The sequence below is a fragment of the Aulonocara stuartgranti genome (assembly GCF_965226115.1).
Source record: "Aulonocara stuartgranti genome assembly, chromosome: 2".
Lineage (NCBI taxonomy): Eukaryota > Metazoa > Chordata > Actinopteri > Cichliformes > Cichlidae > Aulonocara > Aulonocara stuartgranti.
Genome location: NC_138940.1, coordinates 21,673,213 through 21,692,194, shown reverse-complemented (window position 1 = coordinate 21,692,194; position 18,982 = coordinate 21,673,213). Strand labels below are relative to the sequence as shown.

Sequence of the window (18,982 nt, the reverse complement as noted above, 5' to 3'; positions counted from 1 at the left end):
GTGTTAGATGCACTTCAAAGACTAATGTTGGCTTAGAGAAGCTAATAAAAACTAACAGAGACAGAAACGGCAGCGCCTACTGACAAGATATCTGCGACAACTCACCTCAGTATCACAAGTTTTACAGCCTGGTCCAGAGTAAGAGAGGCGGACACACAGTATATTGATAACTGAGGTAAATAGCAGACTGACGGCCTGCACTCACTACAGGTGAATGGTGGCCGGAGTTATTTGTCCCACAGCGGCCACTGTAGCTGGGATTATACACTTGAATTGGGAGCGGTAAGAAAACAGAATGCAGGTAACAGCAAAAAAAACTGCAGTTTTTGGGCATCTACCATTAGGCAAACTTTTCAGCCCTGTTGAGCAAGCTAAAATTTGCATCAGGATAACTAAACAGAGCTGCACTACCTTTTAAATATGGCAGGGTTTATATAGACCAGCGGTCCCCAATCGCGGACCAGTACCGGGCCGCAAGATTTGAGGATTTGGTGTGAAATTTATGGTTTACAGGGTTTTGTTGTTTTTTTTTTTGTCGGGTTTTTATAGTTAGTTTTTATCATTTTTATCGTTAACTCTGTTTCCCTGGGTATTTTCCCTGTGTGGTTTTTTTGGTATCGGTACTTGTTTTATTTTGTTGTATTTATCCGCAACACCTTAAAGGCTACTACTTCTCTGTTTGTATTTCAGGGTTTAAAACATTTCTAACATGCAATGTGAGACTTTAACCGGTTTTCCGAAGATCTCTTCAGACCAGAGTAAGTAAACAGTTGCAATGTAACGAACACTTTCACCAAGGAAACTGGGGTCTGCAGGACAAGCACTTTAAATGTGGTTTCTTGTTCAGTTGTTCTTGAGATAAGTAACCTGAATGAATATTGCCTGAAATCTTATATTGTTGATTTTAGACTCACAAAATATTATAGCTGTGTAAAGTAATAAAGCGAAATTCTTTCTTGACATTCCACTTATTTGGGGCTTTTGGTCAATTAAAATGCACACTGTCGTCATTAAAATAAACAAAGCATTATCCTGGACCACAGCCTTTCCTGACCCTGAACGCAGACATCTGCATGGAGCATTGCGGAAGCAGCTGATTAGAAGTTGGACAAGATGCAATATGTTGCCTGTCAGTGTGAAACTAGTTTAATCAGGAGTCATTCAATTACAGCTGACGAGCTCTTACCTCGTTAGCGCCTCTGGAGCTGCGAACCACAGAGCTAAATAGAAAAACTCTGTTTTAACAAAATCACTTGGCAAAGAATGAGGGGGAGGGGCGGCCTATTAAAACTGCCACTCTGCAGATTGAGACGGAGGGAATGGATTAGTGAGTGGGTTTCTGTAATGAAACTGAATGGCTGTAATCAGCTCTTTGGTGGTGACTGGTTGGTGGCTTTAACAAAAAGGGAAAAATATATTTTGAGTAAGATGTTAGAGCAATGTCAGACTGTTGTTTGGAACATGAAATCAATAAATATGAGAGAACAAAAGAATTCAATATGTTATATCAGTGATTCAGGAATGCAGCAGGAGTTTGTTCATTTATGGTATTGAAAAAGGTGAAACTTATGTTTTGATAGCACAAAAGCTACTTTCTTCTCTCTTGATTGGGGTTAGGGTGGGTGGGTAGGGCTGCCTTTTGTCACCGATTCTGTTCATAATTTTTATGAACAGCATTTCTAGGCATAGCCAAGTGGCGGAAGGCTTTCACTTGTTTGGTCTCAGAATCTCATCTCTGCTTTTCGCGGATGATGTGGCTCTGTTGGCTTCTTTGGGTGATGGCCTCCAGCTCACACTGGAACGGTTTGCAGCTGAGTGTGAAGTGGTGGGAGAATCAGCATCTTCAAATCGGAGGTCATGGTCCTCAGCGGGAAAAGGGTGGAGTGCCCACTCTGGTTCAGGGACCAGTTCATGCCCCAAGTGGAAGAGTTTAAGTATCTCGGAGTCTTGTTCTCCAGTGACGGGAGAAGGTCTGTTGTGGTGAAGAGAAAACTGAGTGTAAAAGCAAAGCTCTCAATTTAACGGTCTATCTACGTCCCTACCCTCACCTATGGTCACAAGTGATTGCGGATACAAGCGCCGGAAATAGGCTTCCTCCGAAGGGTGGGTCCCTTAGAGTTAGGGTGAGAAGTTCAACCATCCGGAAGGGGCTCGGATTACTGTGGAGAGTCCTCCACATCGAAAGGAGCCAGTTGAGGTGGTTCGGGCATCTGACATGGATGCCTCCTGGGTGAGGTGTCCGACCGGGAGGAGGCCCCAGGGCAGACCCAGGACACGCTGGAGAGGTTATATCTCTCAGCTGGCCTGCGAACGCCTTGGTGTTTCCCCGGATAAGCTGGAGGAGGTAGCTGGGGAGAGGGAGGGCTGGGCTTCTCTGCTTAGGCTGCTGCCCCTGCGACCCGGCCCCGGATAAGCGGAAGAAGATGGATATTAGGAAGACTAATCAGAATCAGAATACTTTATTGATCCCTGGGGGAAATTATTTAATGACGCAAACGTAAGACTCCGACCTTTTCTACATATAAAGTTGGTCACTAGTAGATGTTCTAGGCTCCAGTTGCATAGGTACCTGTTTGTATGTAGGTCTTACCACCCTGCTATTTGCACAGTAATGTGAAGTTTCATCTGGACTCTGCAGTCCTGTGGAAAAGCCTTCCACATCATTTTGGAGGACTTTTTCATTTTATTGATTTATGTTGTTTTACAACGTTGTTTGAGGTTTCCAGGCGTTTGATTATGCACAGCTCCCTCACTGGTCCCACTGCAGCATTTTAATTGGTTGAAGTCTGGACTTTGGGCCATTTCAACGTGCTGCTGCTGTCCTTCGGATCAATGTTGGCCTCACATTTGAATCTAGAATCCAGTTTGTAGTCAATTCAATAACTGCAAGGTGCCCAAGTCCTGTTGCTTCAAACCAAACCATCACCCCTGCACCAGTGGGCTTGTGAGCTGATATGCTGTGTTTGTTTTTCTCTACTTATGTAATCGTCTGTCCAAAGGACATTGTTTCAGGAGTCCTTCAGTCTGTTAGCCCTTTGAAACCTCAGCTGTGCTGCCAGGTTCTGTTTAGAGAGAGAAGAGGCTTTCTCCTGGTGACCCTTCCAAACAAGCTTGTTCAGTGTTTTTATAATTATGCATGAACTTTAGTATTTAACATGCTAACTGAGGCTGACTGTCTGACCTTGGGGTGAATGTGCTCAGACAGAAGATTGTGGTATTGTGTTAACACACACCTGAACTGGCGCTAACACTTATTGATGATCAGTTAGTCAAGTGCATGTCATCAGCAGCACCTGGCTGCTACCTAGCTCCTTAATCCCTATGGAAGTAGAAAGAAAGTGCTCAGTTTTTCAGAGTGCTGCAGAGTCCTGTGAAACATTTCCAGAAAATTTTCACTATAAATATCTGTATGTATGTCTTTACTATCCTGCCATCTCTCTATCAGGGGTATGCTTCACTGCCATTGGTACTTCATGGTTATTTCATGTGGGACATGCCCACATGAAATAACCATTAGTGACCTTGCTGTCACAGCAGGTCACTGACTTTCACTTTTTCTGGTGTCTGGTTGCTCAATTGTTGCTAGACTCTTCCTTGACTTGTTTAGCTGAAAGTTTCCTGTAAACACCAGTGTTGGGTAAGTTACTTTAAATTAGTAACTTAGTTACATTACTAGTTACTTATATCAAAAGTAACTCAGTTACTTCAAGTTACTCGTTACTTTCAGAGTAACTAGTTACTAGGGAAAGTAACTTTGATTTAACTCAGAATTCTCTTGTTAATGTGTTGCTTCCGTAACTGGATACCCAGCCAGACTGCCAGTCTTCTAGCTTGCTTACTTGCCACAAGTGCACTGTGCCACCTACCAATAGAAAGGAAAAAAATAATGTGCACACTTCCACGAGAGAAATCCCACGCCTGATTCTATCCAAGCCATTCTATTCTCGCTTTTTACATCCAACACAAAAACTGCAGTCGTGGTGCTTTCGATTGTACTCAGAACTCGGAAATTCTGCCTTCTGAATAGGAAGATGTAGGTAACACCAGACTGCAGATGAGCTGCATACAGGGCTGGACTGGGACAAAAAAATCGTCCCGGGCATTTTGACTAGAGACCGGCCCACCATTATAGGAAAAACCATAAAGCCTTTGAATGAAAATAAACGCTGTTGTGACAGTGATGTACACAGTTCTGATGGTATATATGCATCAATCTATCAATTCTTTGTTGTAAGACTCAGATAATTATTTTTTTTAAAAGCTAGACATTTTAAATGAGAATAAGAAAGAAAAGTATTTCCTTGTGCCCCCCTCTCCCTGTTAATGCCCTACCTACGCCTTGGCAAAACTTTGCTAGACCTGCCCCTGCACAGTTACCAGCTGTCAGCTACTTAGAAAAGGATCTTGGTGTTATTTGTCTCTCAGAAACAGTTCATAACTTCCCTTCAACTCATTCATGTTAAATGGTAAATGGCCTGCATTTGTATAGCGCTTTTCTAGTCCCTAAGGACCCCAAAGCGCTTCACACTACATTCAGTCATTCACACATTCACACACAGGCGATGGCAAGCTACATTGTAGCCACAGCTGCCCTGGGGCGCACTGACAGAGGCGAGGCTGCCGGACACTGGCGCCACCGGGCCCTCTGGCCGCCACCAACTAAAAGGTAAACCTGTTTCTCCATCACCTGTTCAGCGCAAAGTGGGCGATAAACAAACAAGAGAGAAAAGCCGATCAGCTGATCATTGATCATTGATCAGTTTCATGATTGAAGTAGAAACAGGAGAGGGAGGGAGAGAGAATGAGAGAAGAAGAGGCAGCTGTGCAGCGTAAAGACAGAATAAATCCAGCTTTGTGTCTTTTTCATTGTAGCTGAAGTCCGGGACAAACTGTGCTCCTTTTCACCTCAATATGAAACGCGTAATAATTTCTCTGAATACGAGACGATTCTGTTTTTTACGGGACGGTTGGCAACTCTAATAATTAACCTTATGAACAAAATAAAGTTCAACATCAGTAACATAGCACCACCCATGACGGAGCTGTATAGAAACTCCGTCATGCTAGCTAGCACGCAGTACGAAAAAGTCAGCATAACAAAAATAAACTCAACCTAAACTTGGTTCATATCTGACCCAGATGGACTGCAGGTCATAACTTCTTACCTGAAGTTCAGTTCACCGCTTCGGGTCTCTCCTCTTGCCTCCCTTTTCCTTCATCCACCTGCTGGCTTCCACCACTTGCTAATGTTATTGAATCTGTGGAAGCTCCGCGATAGCCACCACACGAAGTAACGAATAACGAGCCTATCTAAATCCCAGTAACGAGTAACGCGTTCCTGGTTTTGGCATAATAACTAGTTACCATGCTCGTTACCACAATAATAACGTAGTTACTGTAACGCGTTACTTAATAACGCGTCAGTCCCAACACTGGTAAACACACAGAGCTGGCCTATTACTGCTGTTAGAAACAGGAAAAAAAAATATTTCAGAAACGTACAGATCTAATATTTATTCTTCTCTCCACTTAAAATCTAGGCATTGTTTTTCAAAAAGCCTGCATTTGAATATACATTTAAAATGGGCCGTCTGCTTCTCAAAGTCAAGTCTAGCATTCTTTGATGCCAGGCTTTTATTCAGTCTGTAAGAATATAACATAAGAATGGATAATGAGCTTTCCCAACTCGTCTGTGCTTTGGGACCGCTCACAAAGGGGGTGGAGGCGGGTGGGTTTGCACATCGGCTATCTTGATCACAGCGCCAGTCCACATGTAAAAGTCGATAGCAGCAGCACGCATCAAGGTTCCAGTGCTCATGCCCCATTAGCTGTGTTTCTAACAAACTGTCTCAACACCCTACGGAAACATCATAGAGAATAAATCCAAGGAGTTTTTGGTAAACACAGAGGTGGACTTGTGCTGCCTTCCATTACTTAAACTAATTAATAAATGATGTGTTAAAGATATCGTGATCCTTGGTGGTGCTCGTTCGATCGTGCATTTTTGTCTTCTATTCAAATCATGGATACTTCTTAAATGTAAGTCTGTTTCTAAGCCGTATCTGAGAGCCTATTTGACTGCATGGTTACCTGTGGCAATTAAAGCTATAAATCTAAGCTGTCAGTGTTTTGCCTCTGCACCAAGGACATGCACATGCACTGAGAGCAGGATATCTGAAGGCCTGAAAATAGTTTCCACCTCCTTATTCATTTATGGAAACACAGAATTAGACGGGATTTACGTTTCTGAGAAAATAGACTTTTTTTGTCCTTGGTTCTTTTCATTTCTCTCTCACATTCTGAGGTCCATCTCTCTCTTCCGCCATCACGCACACGGCCCGCTTATTCCCTCTTGAATTCTAATGCGTGGCTACATTCAATGAATTAATCATGCATGGTGAAGTAGGCTAATAGTTGCTATGATGTAGAGTAAGAGTTCATTAGTGCTAATAAGAAGACTAGCTTGGCTCTTAAAATCTACGTCAGAGCCGCTCTTTTATTTATAAAAGAATCTTGAGTGTAAAATTTGGTTGATTTGGTTCATTAGGGAAAAAAAACACACTTGCTGGAACCTTTGGCAATGTCTCAGCCTTCTGCTGTTGCCTCTATGTGCAATGTCAAAGGGAGGTTCAGCACATCCTTGCAAGGCAACTTTGAAGACCTCAGCCCGAATGCAATAAAAAAGACAGAAAGAAGACAGTGAGTACGGCAGGATGGCTGCTTCAAACAGATTTTAATCCATATTTTAGAGACATTAAATATTTAAAAACAATGGAACTGCATCACAACTTTTGATCATCACATAGAACAACTTCATTATAAAAAGAACCATAGAAAAGGCCAAAAGATAGCACTGATAAAAACAGAAAAAAAACTGTGCAACACATTTAGAAATACAATGCAATCCGTGTTGGACAGAACTTTTATTTTGTTCTTTATGTTTCGTTATGCCAGTGATGTGCATCAGATTCACAGACAGATTAGTCAGGCTGGATCAGAGGCACTGTGCTGCTGCTGTACCACCAGTGTCAGGCTTCAGATACACAGTCTTAAACTTATTTGGTTGCCTAACTAACACGTCACAGTTTGGATTTAAGCAGTTTAACGTCACTGAATACCACACGTGGCGTACGCTGTATTCATGCGGCGGGAATTCAGCCATGTGCTTTATTGCACTAATCAGGAAGATGGTGCTATTCTTCCACCGCAACAAAGATGAAAGAGAAAAAGGCTAGACGAGCTGATGACAATTTTTCACCAATGAATCTTGAGCAATTACACTATTATAGTTTAAAAGCTGCTGCCCTTCTCGAGATTAATTTGGACATTATTAAGAGTCGCGGAGCAGAAACGAGCTTATTCGAGCAACAGTTTTTCACCGCAGGGAACAGAGCGACTGAAAACCTTAAAGAAACTTCCTGTTAAATGGGTCGGTTACACTTGGACCGTTTTGATTTCCCACATGATTTAACACTGTTATGTTCCAGGAAGAAAAGCAAAATAGCAATCACAGAAATGCTACACACAAGGCAGTGAAGGCTTCATGGTAGAAGGTCACGTGATCGTAGAAGGAATATCATGGACTATTTGGAAATATGATCTTGCTTTTTCTTTTTTCCACTTTTCCAATATACTGTAAAATAGAGAACATGATACAACTGAAGTGCTGATTATTAATAGAAATTTTATTTTAGAATAGTCAATATTTTATCTATCCTCGTCAATAGGCATTATAGGAAATGTTCTCGTTGCTTTTCTTTTCAGGACACTACTTTCATGCCAGATGTTTAATATGGGCTCAGAACCATAAGCTCATTAGCCTAGCCTAGCCTAGCTAAAATGTTAAAAGTGGGCTTAATCTTCTAAAATGGGCTAACGATACAGCCACTTAGAACTGCTGGACAGAGACTCTGCCCTCTCTCTTCTGGGGTGTCTCTACTTTCCACTATGAATACACTAATTTTAACTCAATTGCAGAGTGTCTCCAAGAGATGGCGCGTTCTTTACTTCTATATTTTTCAAATATTTTGCCATCAACAGAAAGCGGCTAAGTATCGTACTGCAGAGATATTATCTGAAATCGCAGCATGTTTGTGGCCGCCCATGTTTTTAAGGGCTCTGGTTCCAGAAATGACTTTCCCACTTCCACAAATTCAAGCCTTGAACAAAAGGCTTGAATGTTTATTCAAGCTTTGAACCAAGCAACACAGATATGAAGTGAATCATGACTATGCAGAAGTAGCAGACTGTGTACATAAATACTTTTATTGGTGAACTACCCATCCCATAACACAAGGCAGGCGACTTTAAGGCCCCTCAAATGTAATCCTTTTCTTTTAGTGTTGTATAATATTAATTGTGAATATTATGTTGTAGTTTATGTTGTATGTCGCTGTTAAGATTCTGGTGTAGTACCATTCTGAACCACAAGATGGTGCAGAATGTCAGTATTCGTATATGACTTAGAAATTGTACCAAGATATTAATTTATTGTATTTTTCGGACCATAAGGCGCACCGGTTTATAAGGCGCATTAAGCGAAACAAAACAGTCAGATATGTCAAACTTTACTCAACTCATTCTTTTGCTTCCTCCACTTCTGTACCATTGATTCATTAATGTCGAATTCTCTGGCAGCTGCTCTATTCCCATGTTGTTGCAGTATATTAATGACTAACCTCGCATTGCGGAGGGATTATCTCAGTTGTTCTGACTGAAGTTTGGTCCGTTTACAGCATCCTACCATGCGATTGCATTTGTCCCTAACCATCGGGAACCCTCATGTTAACTTTTATCCAGTGGAAAAATAAGTTAGCATTATGCTAACATAGCACATCATTATATACCAGCTAGCCCAACTCCAGTAACCTTACAAACGTCACTGCTGTTTAGTTTTCTGTCTTCATTTATGTTGGAAGTGATAGCAGAGCTGTATGTATTCGTTTTAGAGGCGCAGTTTTTAGACTTTGAATAGAGATAGGGATGTAGTTTTCCACTGCTTTCTAGCTTAATGCCAAGCTAGGCTAACTTACACTGACGTGAGAGTGGTGCTGATGTATTCATCACTTTGTAAGGCAAATCAGAACATTTCCAGAAATGCCAACTTTTCTTTACTAAAGAACAGTCAGAGAGATGCTTGTTGGTTATCTCTTGATTATCGATCATATTTCTTGTTTTTGTGAAGAGCATATTAACGTCTCCTTCCACTAACCTCAACAAATTCTTATTTATTGGATAATTCTTATTTGTAACACTGCTGCATGACTCTGACAGTAGAACGAATGAGGACGAACACAAAAGAAAACATCTCTCTGGTAGATTACAGGAATTTGAGAAGAAAAAATCAAACCCTTTATTATCCTTTTAAATCCTGCTAGTTCATTTATTGTATGAGACAGTTTTGGCAATCAAAGCGAATCTGTGATTTTGTGAAATGCAAACAAATATTAGAGACACTCGTCACTACTGGAGAGATTATCAGTGTATTATCGGCTTGCTACCATCTGCTGTCAAAAAATAAATCAGTGTGTTTAGCTCTATTGTAATCACAACAGCAGTGATGATGTTTCTGCCTTCGATAAACAAGTTGACAACTGTGATAATGCAACAGGAGCTAATGAGATATTTAATAAGATGCCAGCAGAATAAAAGGCCATGCTGAGAAAAGTCTGTCTTCAAAATGTTTCAGAATATACCCACATATTGACATTGCATATAAATAAACTGTTGCATGAATTCAACATTTACCATAGCTGTCATGTGACATGTACCATAGTGGAATGAAACTGATATTTCCCATGTCACAAATGCAATGTTTCTGACTTTTTACAGCATATTATTGTATATTGTACCGCTGCATACAAGAAGAATAAGGGACCATTAAGTGAACTTAACAATAACCATATAGTAACATCACAGTTTCACCATAAAACAAAACAACACCAAACATCATTGAATTGGACTGAGCAACACTGCGGACCAACTATCGACTTGAAACGACTGAGGTCAGAGAGAAACGGTTTGCGGGTAGTGTTTACAGGTTGTTGTAGAAGTTCAGTGGCTCGCTGGGACAATCCTAATTTGGCTTCAAGACCTCAAATAAATACAAGAAACAACTGTAAAAAGCGTTATTGTTAAGCAACAGAAAGTGGAGCTTGGACAGCTGTCTAAATGGTGATTAGTAAGCATTTTAGTCGTTCAGATGAAGAACCATGAGTCCATTTTAAAGGAACAGTTTGACATTTTGGGAAATAGTCTTATTTCCAATGTTTAAACAGTAAAACGCTAGATGTAGCTAGCATCAGCATACACGTATAAAACATGAACGTAGCTTCTAGGTCAAAAAAATTAAGCCTTAAACTTGCATTGTCTCTGAAGGCCACCAGATGGCACTAGCTGTGGTTGCTGTTACCGTATGGTGCATTATGTAAGCAGTGTTGCCAACTTAGCGACTTTGTCGCTATATTTAGCAAGTTTTCAGACTCCCTTAGCAACTTTTTTTCTAAAAAGCGACTAGCAACAAATTTGGCGACTTTTTCTGGTATTATTGGAGACTTATTTATGACGACTTTTTGACGTTAAAAACGCGTATCGCTCTTATTCTCAACAAGCAGCGGTGCTGCCGTGGGCACCTCACCCATGCCAAAGCGCTCACAGGCGGAGGATAGTCCACCCCCCGCTGCTATCAGGGCAGCAGATGTTCACACCTGTGCGTCCAGACTGCAAATGAATCGCGCATGACCGAAGCCGCTATTCCCGCACTGACTGTAACGCAGTTAGTCTTTTACTGTTATGCTGTTTTGTGGATCACAAGGTTTAAAACTACTTATAAACACACACCCACTCACACAAAGTAACTCCACCAGAGTGCCATTTTCGGGTTACTTTTGCCGGTCCAAGCCCGGATAAAGGAGCAGGGTTGGAACTGTGACATTAAAAAAAACAATAATTGCTGAAAGAAATTTAATTTGTAGTTCTAAATGCAATTTTTACTCACTTTATGTCTCTTCCACGATGTTGTTTCTCTCTCCAACAACTTAGGTTACAATTACATTAGTATGACCAATTATGCAAATTAGGCGATGACGTCATTTAGCGACTTCTAGCGACTTTTAGGACAACCAATAGCGATTTTCCTTACTGAGGAGTTGGCAACACTGTAAGTCTTGGTTATACTACATTTGGATGTGTAGGATAATTTGGTTCCTTAGCTAACTTACTTAGCTAACTAATTTATGATTAACAAGTAGTTCACCAGTGAGCAAGTGGTTTCACGTTTAAACCCACCCGTCCTTGTGGCATCTGGTATTTTGAAACTAAAATTGTGAAAATGGTAATGTTTAGTATCTAAAATGGGATATCATGTTAGCTACGTCCATTTTTTATACCGTTTAAAAAACATAAATTTAGCGTACAACCAAAATAGAGATGCCTTTTATTCAAATGTAAACCATTTGAATTTTATTTGTTGTATTAAAGCAAGTTATGTATAGGGGGCATAACCGCTTGTTTGATATTGTTTTCGTCTACTTTGTTTTAAGCTAATAGCAATAGCTAGTATTAGCTTCCCAGTTATATCAGTGAATTGTGAATATGGCTCGCTAAAAAGGCTAGCTTGTAACTAGACAAGCTAGCTTAGCCTCTTCTTTTTTAAAACAGTCACATCTGATTCAAAAACAAAGAAAGATATAAAGCTTCAAAACTGTAGTTTTTGAAGACTGTTGGGTGGTTACGTCAATCTTTTATATACATTCACTGAGCTTAAATTTTTTACTAATTTACATAAACTAGCTGTTAGTTATAGGTTTTATATTTCATATACAAATATGAGTTTTTATTCTCAGAAAGAAGTAAGAAAAATATTCCCAAAATGTCCACTTATTTCTTTAAGGTTTAATGTTCTTGAGGTTTCAGACTGTTAGCTGTAGCGTTGTGCATTTAAATGGCTGTGTATTTTCATGAGACGTCGACCTTTGCAACACTGCATGTGACTTATGTAACAAGAAATATACTTTTTTTTTGTCAAAATGGACACAAGTAGTTCTTGGTCTGAAGCTATCATTTATTGCATGCGATGACTTAAAAATTTCAGGTATTTCAGACAAACCTATACTTGCTCAAACTGTCAAAAAGAGAAAACACAGCAACAGATGCTAATTTGGCACATTATCACGTTTGTTTGTTTGCTTTTTTCTTTTTTTTCTTTTAAAGCCAAACCCTGGTGTCTTCATAAACGCCAGTAAAAAGCTTATGGAAACATTTGATTTTACGAAAAACAATCTCATATTTATACCAATATGGTATGGAAAATCATTTAGATTCATTCTTTGTTTTAAATAAATAGAGCAATTCCCACCGGACACAAATAGAGGCACTTGAGTTTCCTTTTTTTTTTTTCCTTTTTTGTTTTTGTCAAAGTGAAAATTACATTTCACATCTGCATTGTCTTCCATACACATTCAGCGATGGTCAAATGATCCAAAACTTAAAAATTCATGCTTAATGTGCTGGATTTACAAAGACCATAATAAACTGATTTGGAGTCTTGATGGCGAACGTGAAAACGTAGAAACAGCGTGGTCTCTTGTTTTTAATGCGCCATGATGACTTCAAAATCACTTTGGCGCTTTGTAAATGCAGCTATAGCCTGCGCGCTGGCACACACACGTAGATGCCCCATTTACCTGCAGCACTTCCTCATTCGCTCACATTGAATCATTCACAAGACACAAGAAACACTGTTTTCAGGAGTCACAGTCTGTACATTATTGTACACAAACATCGTTATTGTTCGGTCAGGTAATGATTTTAAATAGACTTCACAATAAGCTGTACACGTATACACACTAACGACACAGCACAACAAATGTGGGGAAACGACTATAAGACACCCGGCAGTTGATTTGATCTCATTACGTGCTGTACAAAGTCACAGATATAGTTTTTGTTTCTAACATCAGGGCAGAAAAGCCGATGTGACAGTTTCACCCTGTTTACTTGCTCTGCATGTGGGTGGGGGCTTAATTAGAGCCAAATCATACTGAATCTTGTAGTTTTTTCCCCCCAGTAAGTGTTTGACGCCTTAGTTGGTGGGTTACTATGGGAACTAGAACTGAGTGGAATTTCACAAAAGCTCATAACCAGCAAGAGAAGAACCAGACAGATGCTTTATGTGATGGAAGAAAGCCCTTATTTGTAGGTCCAGCAAACTGGATGTTTGTTCTGGTAGCCCACAAAACTGAAACTTCAACTTATACTACAAGACTTTAGATATTTTTGAAGCTTTGCCCTATTGTACCTGTAATGTAGTTTACAATTTTATTTGGTCAAAAGATCCTCATTTAAATACAAAAATCTCATTAGGAAGGATTCCCTTTTTGCTAGTGCTCGTTTGTTTAAACTGTGTGAATCTCGGGCTTTGCCGGGTGGGAGTGGGGTAGACTGTCTGTGTGATACTGAGGAGAAACACAAAACCCAACTGCACTGTGTACTTTTCAGAAATTAAATGTGGCATAAAGGTTCTTCCTGAACTGCCAATAAGTTAATTTTGCCATTGTTGAGAGTAACAGTTTAACTTCTTTACTCCCAAATTAAACCAGAGTAATAGATATTTTTACTAAACCGAAATGTCATCACGTCACACTACAGTCACACTACAGTCACACTAGGGAAACTCTGAAACGGTTGCTCTGAAAATGGCGACCAGGTGTCCGACTGCTCAGTCTCCTACTTTGGTGGAATACGATGGTGAAAAACAGGGAGTCACTTTGCGATTGTGAACTGGGTCAAGCTGGCAAATATGTGCAATCTGTTTGTGATAATACATGGATTAATGGCAATAAATCGGTGAAAATATCAAATCTGTTGCCATCTGTCACAAATTGCCGTCTACAGGCACACAAATTGACATGAACTGCAGAAGATCATAGACTGGAAACAGGAACTCAGAAATTCCTCCAGCAAAAGTCACGTAGCTCCTGATGCGGGGGCTCGGCAGTCTTGCTTTGATGTAGGAATATAAGCAGAACGCAACAACCATTTGAGCAGAGTTCCCTGTTGCAAATATGTCAAGTTGTGCTCATCTGTGCAGACTGATTGCAATAATCGAATCTGTCTGAGAGCGACTGCAGTCAGTCTGAGTTGCACTCTGTTTGGAGACAGGTTGCTGCTCAACAGGCAACCTGTCAACTTGTGCAACTGCCTTGCAACTAGAAGTGGTGAAGCAGAGGTTGAGTGCTGCTCAATCTCTGGGCAACCAGCTGATTGCACCGACTCACTGTAAGTGGAACAAGTTCAGTGCAGTCACCGATCAACAGGTGATCCTCCCCGTCACAAACAGATAGCTGTCCTGTTTTCTCTAGTGTGACTGAGGCTTTAAATGTAATAAAGTAACTCTATACTAACTAATAACTGCAGGTTCTAGCTTTTGGTTGGTTGTTGAGGATCCCTCTTTAAAGACTGAAGATGGAGTGAAATAAAAGAAGTGCAATGAATTTAGCCTCCATTAGTGGTTGTAGCTGAGCCTCTTTACCAGTGTGGTCCCTAACTAATAGATTGGACTGGTACTCTTCCACTTGGATCAATATCAGCCTAAAGCTTTAATTCTTTCCTAATCATTGACACATTTCTGGGCCACTGCTGGTGGAGGTGAGCCTCTGTTGAGGCTCTTTCCCTACATTCAGCCTCACACTTGTCTGTTGGAGAATGAACCCATCTCAGTGAAACTGGGAGATGAGGTTGGGAACATGTGCGTTCCCTTCAGGAGTTAAAGCTACAATCACTTGTATACTGTTGCTCCCCCCCAAAAAAGCAGCATCAGCCAAATTGTTAATATGATCATTTGTATTCTGTGGTTCACAGCTAAAATTCCCAAACTTAGTTACTGTTCACTCCTAATTAAAGGTGATTTCAGCCCAATTAATCCACCTGGTGTAAGCCATTATATTACCATGCATGGTGTAAAGACATTCAAAGGATCCCAGTGGGAACTGAAGCATCGTTCTGGGTCTCATCTCACTTGAGTTCTAGCTCCCAGCCCATTTCTTCTTTTTCTTAATGTTGGCTCTAGTCCAGTCTTCACAGCAGGTGAGCCTCTATGCGGAGCCAGTGCAGTCCCTGCCTTACGTAGCGAACCAGCTCTGTCATGCTGCTCTGCTGACTCAACGGCTCCATCACAGAGTCCAGCTCCTGGAAGAAATCTACGGGAGGGAAGGAGGGAGACAGACAGTGTTACTGAGAGCGCCTCTGTGCTTAAATGAAACACACAAACTACAGCTGGTGTTTTTCCAGTGGAGCTGTGGGCAACATGGGGCAAAAGTCAGGCTCGTTCTTTCTTCATTGCTGGTCCTACAAGCCACGCCTGGCGTCTGTTTTCACTAGTCGACTAGTGAACATTTCTCTGCAAAGGTTTTAAGAGCTTTAACATTCACTTTCATACAGCTCATGTTTATACGGGCGACCACACAGGAAGCAACTCATCACAAATCTGTTTGGTGCTGGTTGGTTGGTAACTGGTAGACGTTACAGACCCTGGTTGCCACGGTAACCTAACATATTAACCACTCTCTCATTTGCCAATCAGTGGTATCCTTCACTCTAATTGGTAGTTGCTTCAAACACATGTTTGTGAGCTGAGGAAAATTTAATTTGGGATTATTTTGCCCGTCAACACTTTAAATCACCAAATGTCACTTTCTGTGGTTGCTGCTTACAACATCAGCTCAAGTTGTTTTTTGTGGACACCAGTGTAGACTAGCTTTTAGTCTTAAGGTCGTTGCAAATGGAGAAATTCAGAATTGCACCGAACACGTTGTATTTTTGTCTTCAAAACCAAAACCAAAAAAACCCACACTATAACAAAAGATGAAGTCGACATCGAGCGATGATGAGCTGGTCCTTATATTTCTAAAAAAAAAAGGAAGAAACTGAGATGATTTTGGGTTCATTTAATTCTCAAGAGAAGGCAGCAGGGGGAGGATTTCATGGTTTGATCCAGGAGTGCTTTGGTTCATATTTCAGGATATCAGTGGGGCAGCTGAGCTGATCTGATGGGACAGAAAAGTCATTTCTAAGAATCGACTGGCCCGGAGCAGCATCTAGCTGTGTGTCTGAATAAAACAGTATTATTTTACTATTTGTATATTTAGTACTGGTGCAAGTTCTGAGCTACGAGTGCACTTGTTACCAAACGCAGCGACCTGATTGGTCTGATCTGTTTACTCGCATCCTAAAAATCAAATCTGAAAAATCAAGCTTGGTCCAAAAAAATAAATGCTGCAAGTTCGACCATTCGGTGTGAATGGCTCCATTAAGAATAGCCAAATCCGAAAAACAACTTTAACACAAAATATTTGGACAGGTTTTAGGTTTCCGGTGTGTAAAGGCCTTTAGTCTAAAAAATACAACAAGAAAACCTCCACAGTAAGTTGGATATAAATGAAAAATGAGTACTTCCACTCAGCGCTCCAGCATGGTAGTAACTTGTAAATCTTAAGATTGACCAGCCTGTTTGTGATCCTTCATTGACCGTTGTGACTGATAACATATTCTGCTTTGTGTAACCATAATTTAGTCTTTACAGAGGTCGTAGACCAAGTAGAAGCAGGGGCTGTTCTCATAGAACCACACCTACAACCATGCAGTCGCCCCCTGCTGGCCGACACTGGCTTCACTGTTGGTACCCATTTTTGATATACAGTCTATGGCTAAAACCTCTGCAAAGAGCTCACAGAGAGGATCAAATAAATAATAAGAAATAAATAAGAAATAAAAACAAAAACTCCTGTTGAAAGTTTTTATGTCTTCAGCAGTCTTTCTCAGTATCTTCAACACGTGAGTAAAGCTGTTTTACTCAAACTGACTCCTTTACCACATGTATGAGTCACATGTACATGGCATACTTTGCATGCCTGTCATGTTAATCATCATGTATCCAGATGTTAGAGATATGAACTTGCGGTGGTGACAGTAAATATTCAGCAGCATATTGGCGCCCATGTGAAAATACATCCAGCAGTACGCGCTCTTGTGCCGTCCTACCTTGGCTCTCAGCGGCCAGTCTGTCAGACGTCTCCCAGTGTTCGTAGCTCCGCAGGATGTTGTTTGTGATGTTAACGTGACTGGCAGCCATGTGGTGAATCCGCTGGGGAATTGCCACGCTGCCCGATGACCCCGGTGCACCTCCGGATCCTCCTCCCGCTCCTCCTCCGTTGCTGGCTGGAGAAGGGCTAAGCGACAGAGGAGACGGAGTCCCGTTGACCCTGAAAATATGGAAATGCAATAAGTCCCAGTGACATCACAGGGAGCTCCTGTATGCCATAAAAAAGACCTTTTCACTGTTTTTACCTCAGTTTAATAATTATTACAATGTCTGTGCTGTTTGTATAATTTGTATGTCAGGCGGTCAACAAGTGACCGGCTTGTGATCTTAACTCAAGTTAGATGTGATAGTTGCAGTCGAGCAGTTTTGCTACAGACAGTATAAAAGATGAATGTTTCCATCTCTCATGACATCTCTCATGGAGAAGTCCTGTTTTGAAGGCTTGAGCTGGAGATTTTCCCCCTCGCCTTCTTGCTGCTTTAAAACCAGCTGTGATGAGTGAGAGTTTGACTTTGAAAGCCAGGACAGCGAGCGCCCATTGGCACGACTAACAGACACATGCTGGATAATCCAGCCTTCAGACTCTAATAAAGACCACAGTTTTAAAAATGAAATTATACAATTACTTAATACATTTTTATTCTATTATACCAGGAAGTGGTTAGCACATTTGTTTGATAAGGAAAAGGTTGCTGGTTTGATTCCAGCAGGACACACAAATCCTCTTTGGGGTTGTCTTAGGAAGTGGATGTGGTGTGGAGCTTCCTGCTGTGGTGTGAAAAGGGACCAGCTGAAAGTAGCTTAACTATAATACTGGAAACCAGTGAATGAGCCAAATCAGGAAAGTGTTTACTAAACTCAACGATGTCTTCTTTTTGTAACCAGGGGAGGCGCCCCCTGCTGGACATTAGATTAAAAGCACTTCGCTTGTTGGACCGGAACTACTTCCATCTTTTAAACCGTCTCTAGGTTTTGCAAGAAAAGTCAAATATTGTCACATTACAGAAGGCAGCAGGGAATAAGAAGGAAACTATTTGCAACAATACTGTCAGTGTGATTTTTAAAGCTGCTCTTATTATGTTTTTCTGGCCATTTGTTGTCAGTGTGGTGTTTATAGCTTGTTCCACTGCCCGCACAGCAGCATTAAAATTGATTTGCAGCTGTGCTGCTGGTCACCAGATGAATGTAGGTCTAAAATTCTTTCTCCCTTTAGCTCTGTCATCAACGACTCTAAGCGAAAGTCTGACTTTTTATCCGTGGTTTGCCAATGTTGTGTGTTTACAGCTGGAACAGCAAAAACAGCAACAGATGAGACCGAACCAAATCATTTTTTAAGTGTGGCCTCACATCCAAAACAATCAGCTGAAAGATGCTGATGGACCTCCTGAGTAAGTAAAACAAGACACACAGAAATCCATATCAAATATCCGACCTCAGCACACAGACATGTTTGCTTACGAGAGACAGACGCGTACATATAAGGGGACGGATGCAAGGAGCTAAACGAAGGTTAAAGCAGGATTTTTGTACTTATCCACCACGATGGATTTAAGTGCAGACTTAAATCCTTGTAAAACACCTTGTTTTACAAGGATTTTGCATAAACTGTTTAGGAGTTACTGTGATATACTCAACCTGTCCAGGCTGTCCCTGCCTAACATCTTATAACAGCTAGGATAGATGCTAACTCAACTGTGACCCTGGATAAGGATAAACAATCCCTGATTTTAGAGGCTTAAAAACTGGACAGCTCGATCCAATAGAGCAGCCTTTTACTTTCAGCCTCTGAAAATGTGGGACTTATTAGAAAAATGTCTTTAATTCCTAAAACAGTGCAAAACGTTTATAAAACATCTGCACTTTGGTCACATCAGGATTGTCTGT

At 40.9% G+C, this 18,982-nt stretch overlaps 1 protein-coding gene across 6 annotated transcripts in view; it reads right to left on the bottom strand.

Moving 5' to 3' along the window:
• Positions 1-6,716: 6,716 nt before the first annotated feature.
• Positions 6,717-18,982, bottom strand: part of aff2 (AF4/FMR2 family, member 2) — a 214,166-nt gene continuing 201,900 nt past the window's right edge. For all 6 annotated transcript variants that reach the window (XM_082503774.1, XM_082503775.1, XM_082503776.1 and 3 more), the window contains 2 exons: positions 17,038-17,258; positions 6,717-15,197 (listed from right to left, as the gene is read on the bottom strand). In XM_082503774.1, the coding sequence (XP_082359900.1) occupies positions 15,076-15,197; positions 17,038-17,258 (343 nt within the window). In that variant the 3' untranslated portion in view covers positions 6,717-15,075. The remainder of the gene's footprint in view (positions 15,198-17,037; positions 17,259-18,982) is intronic.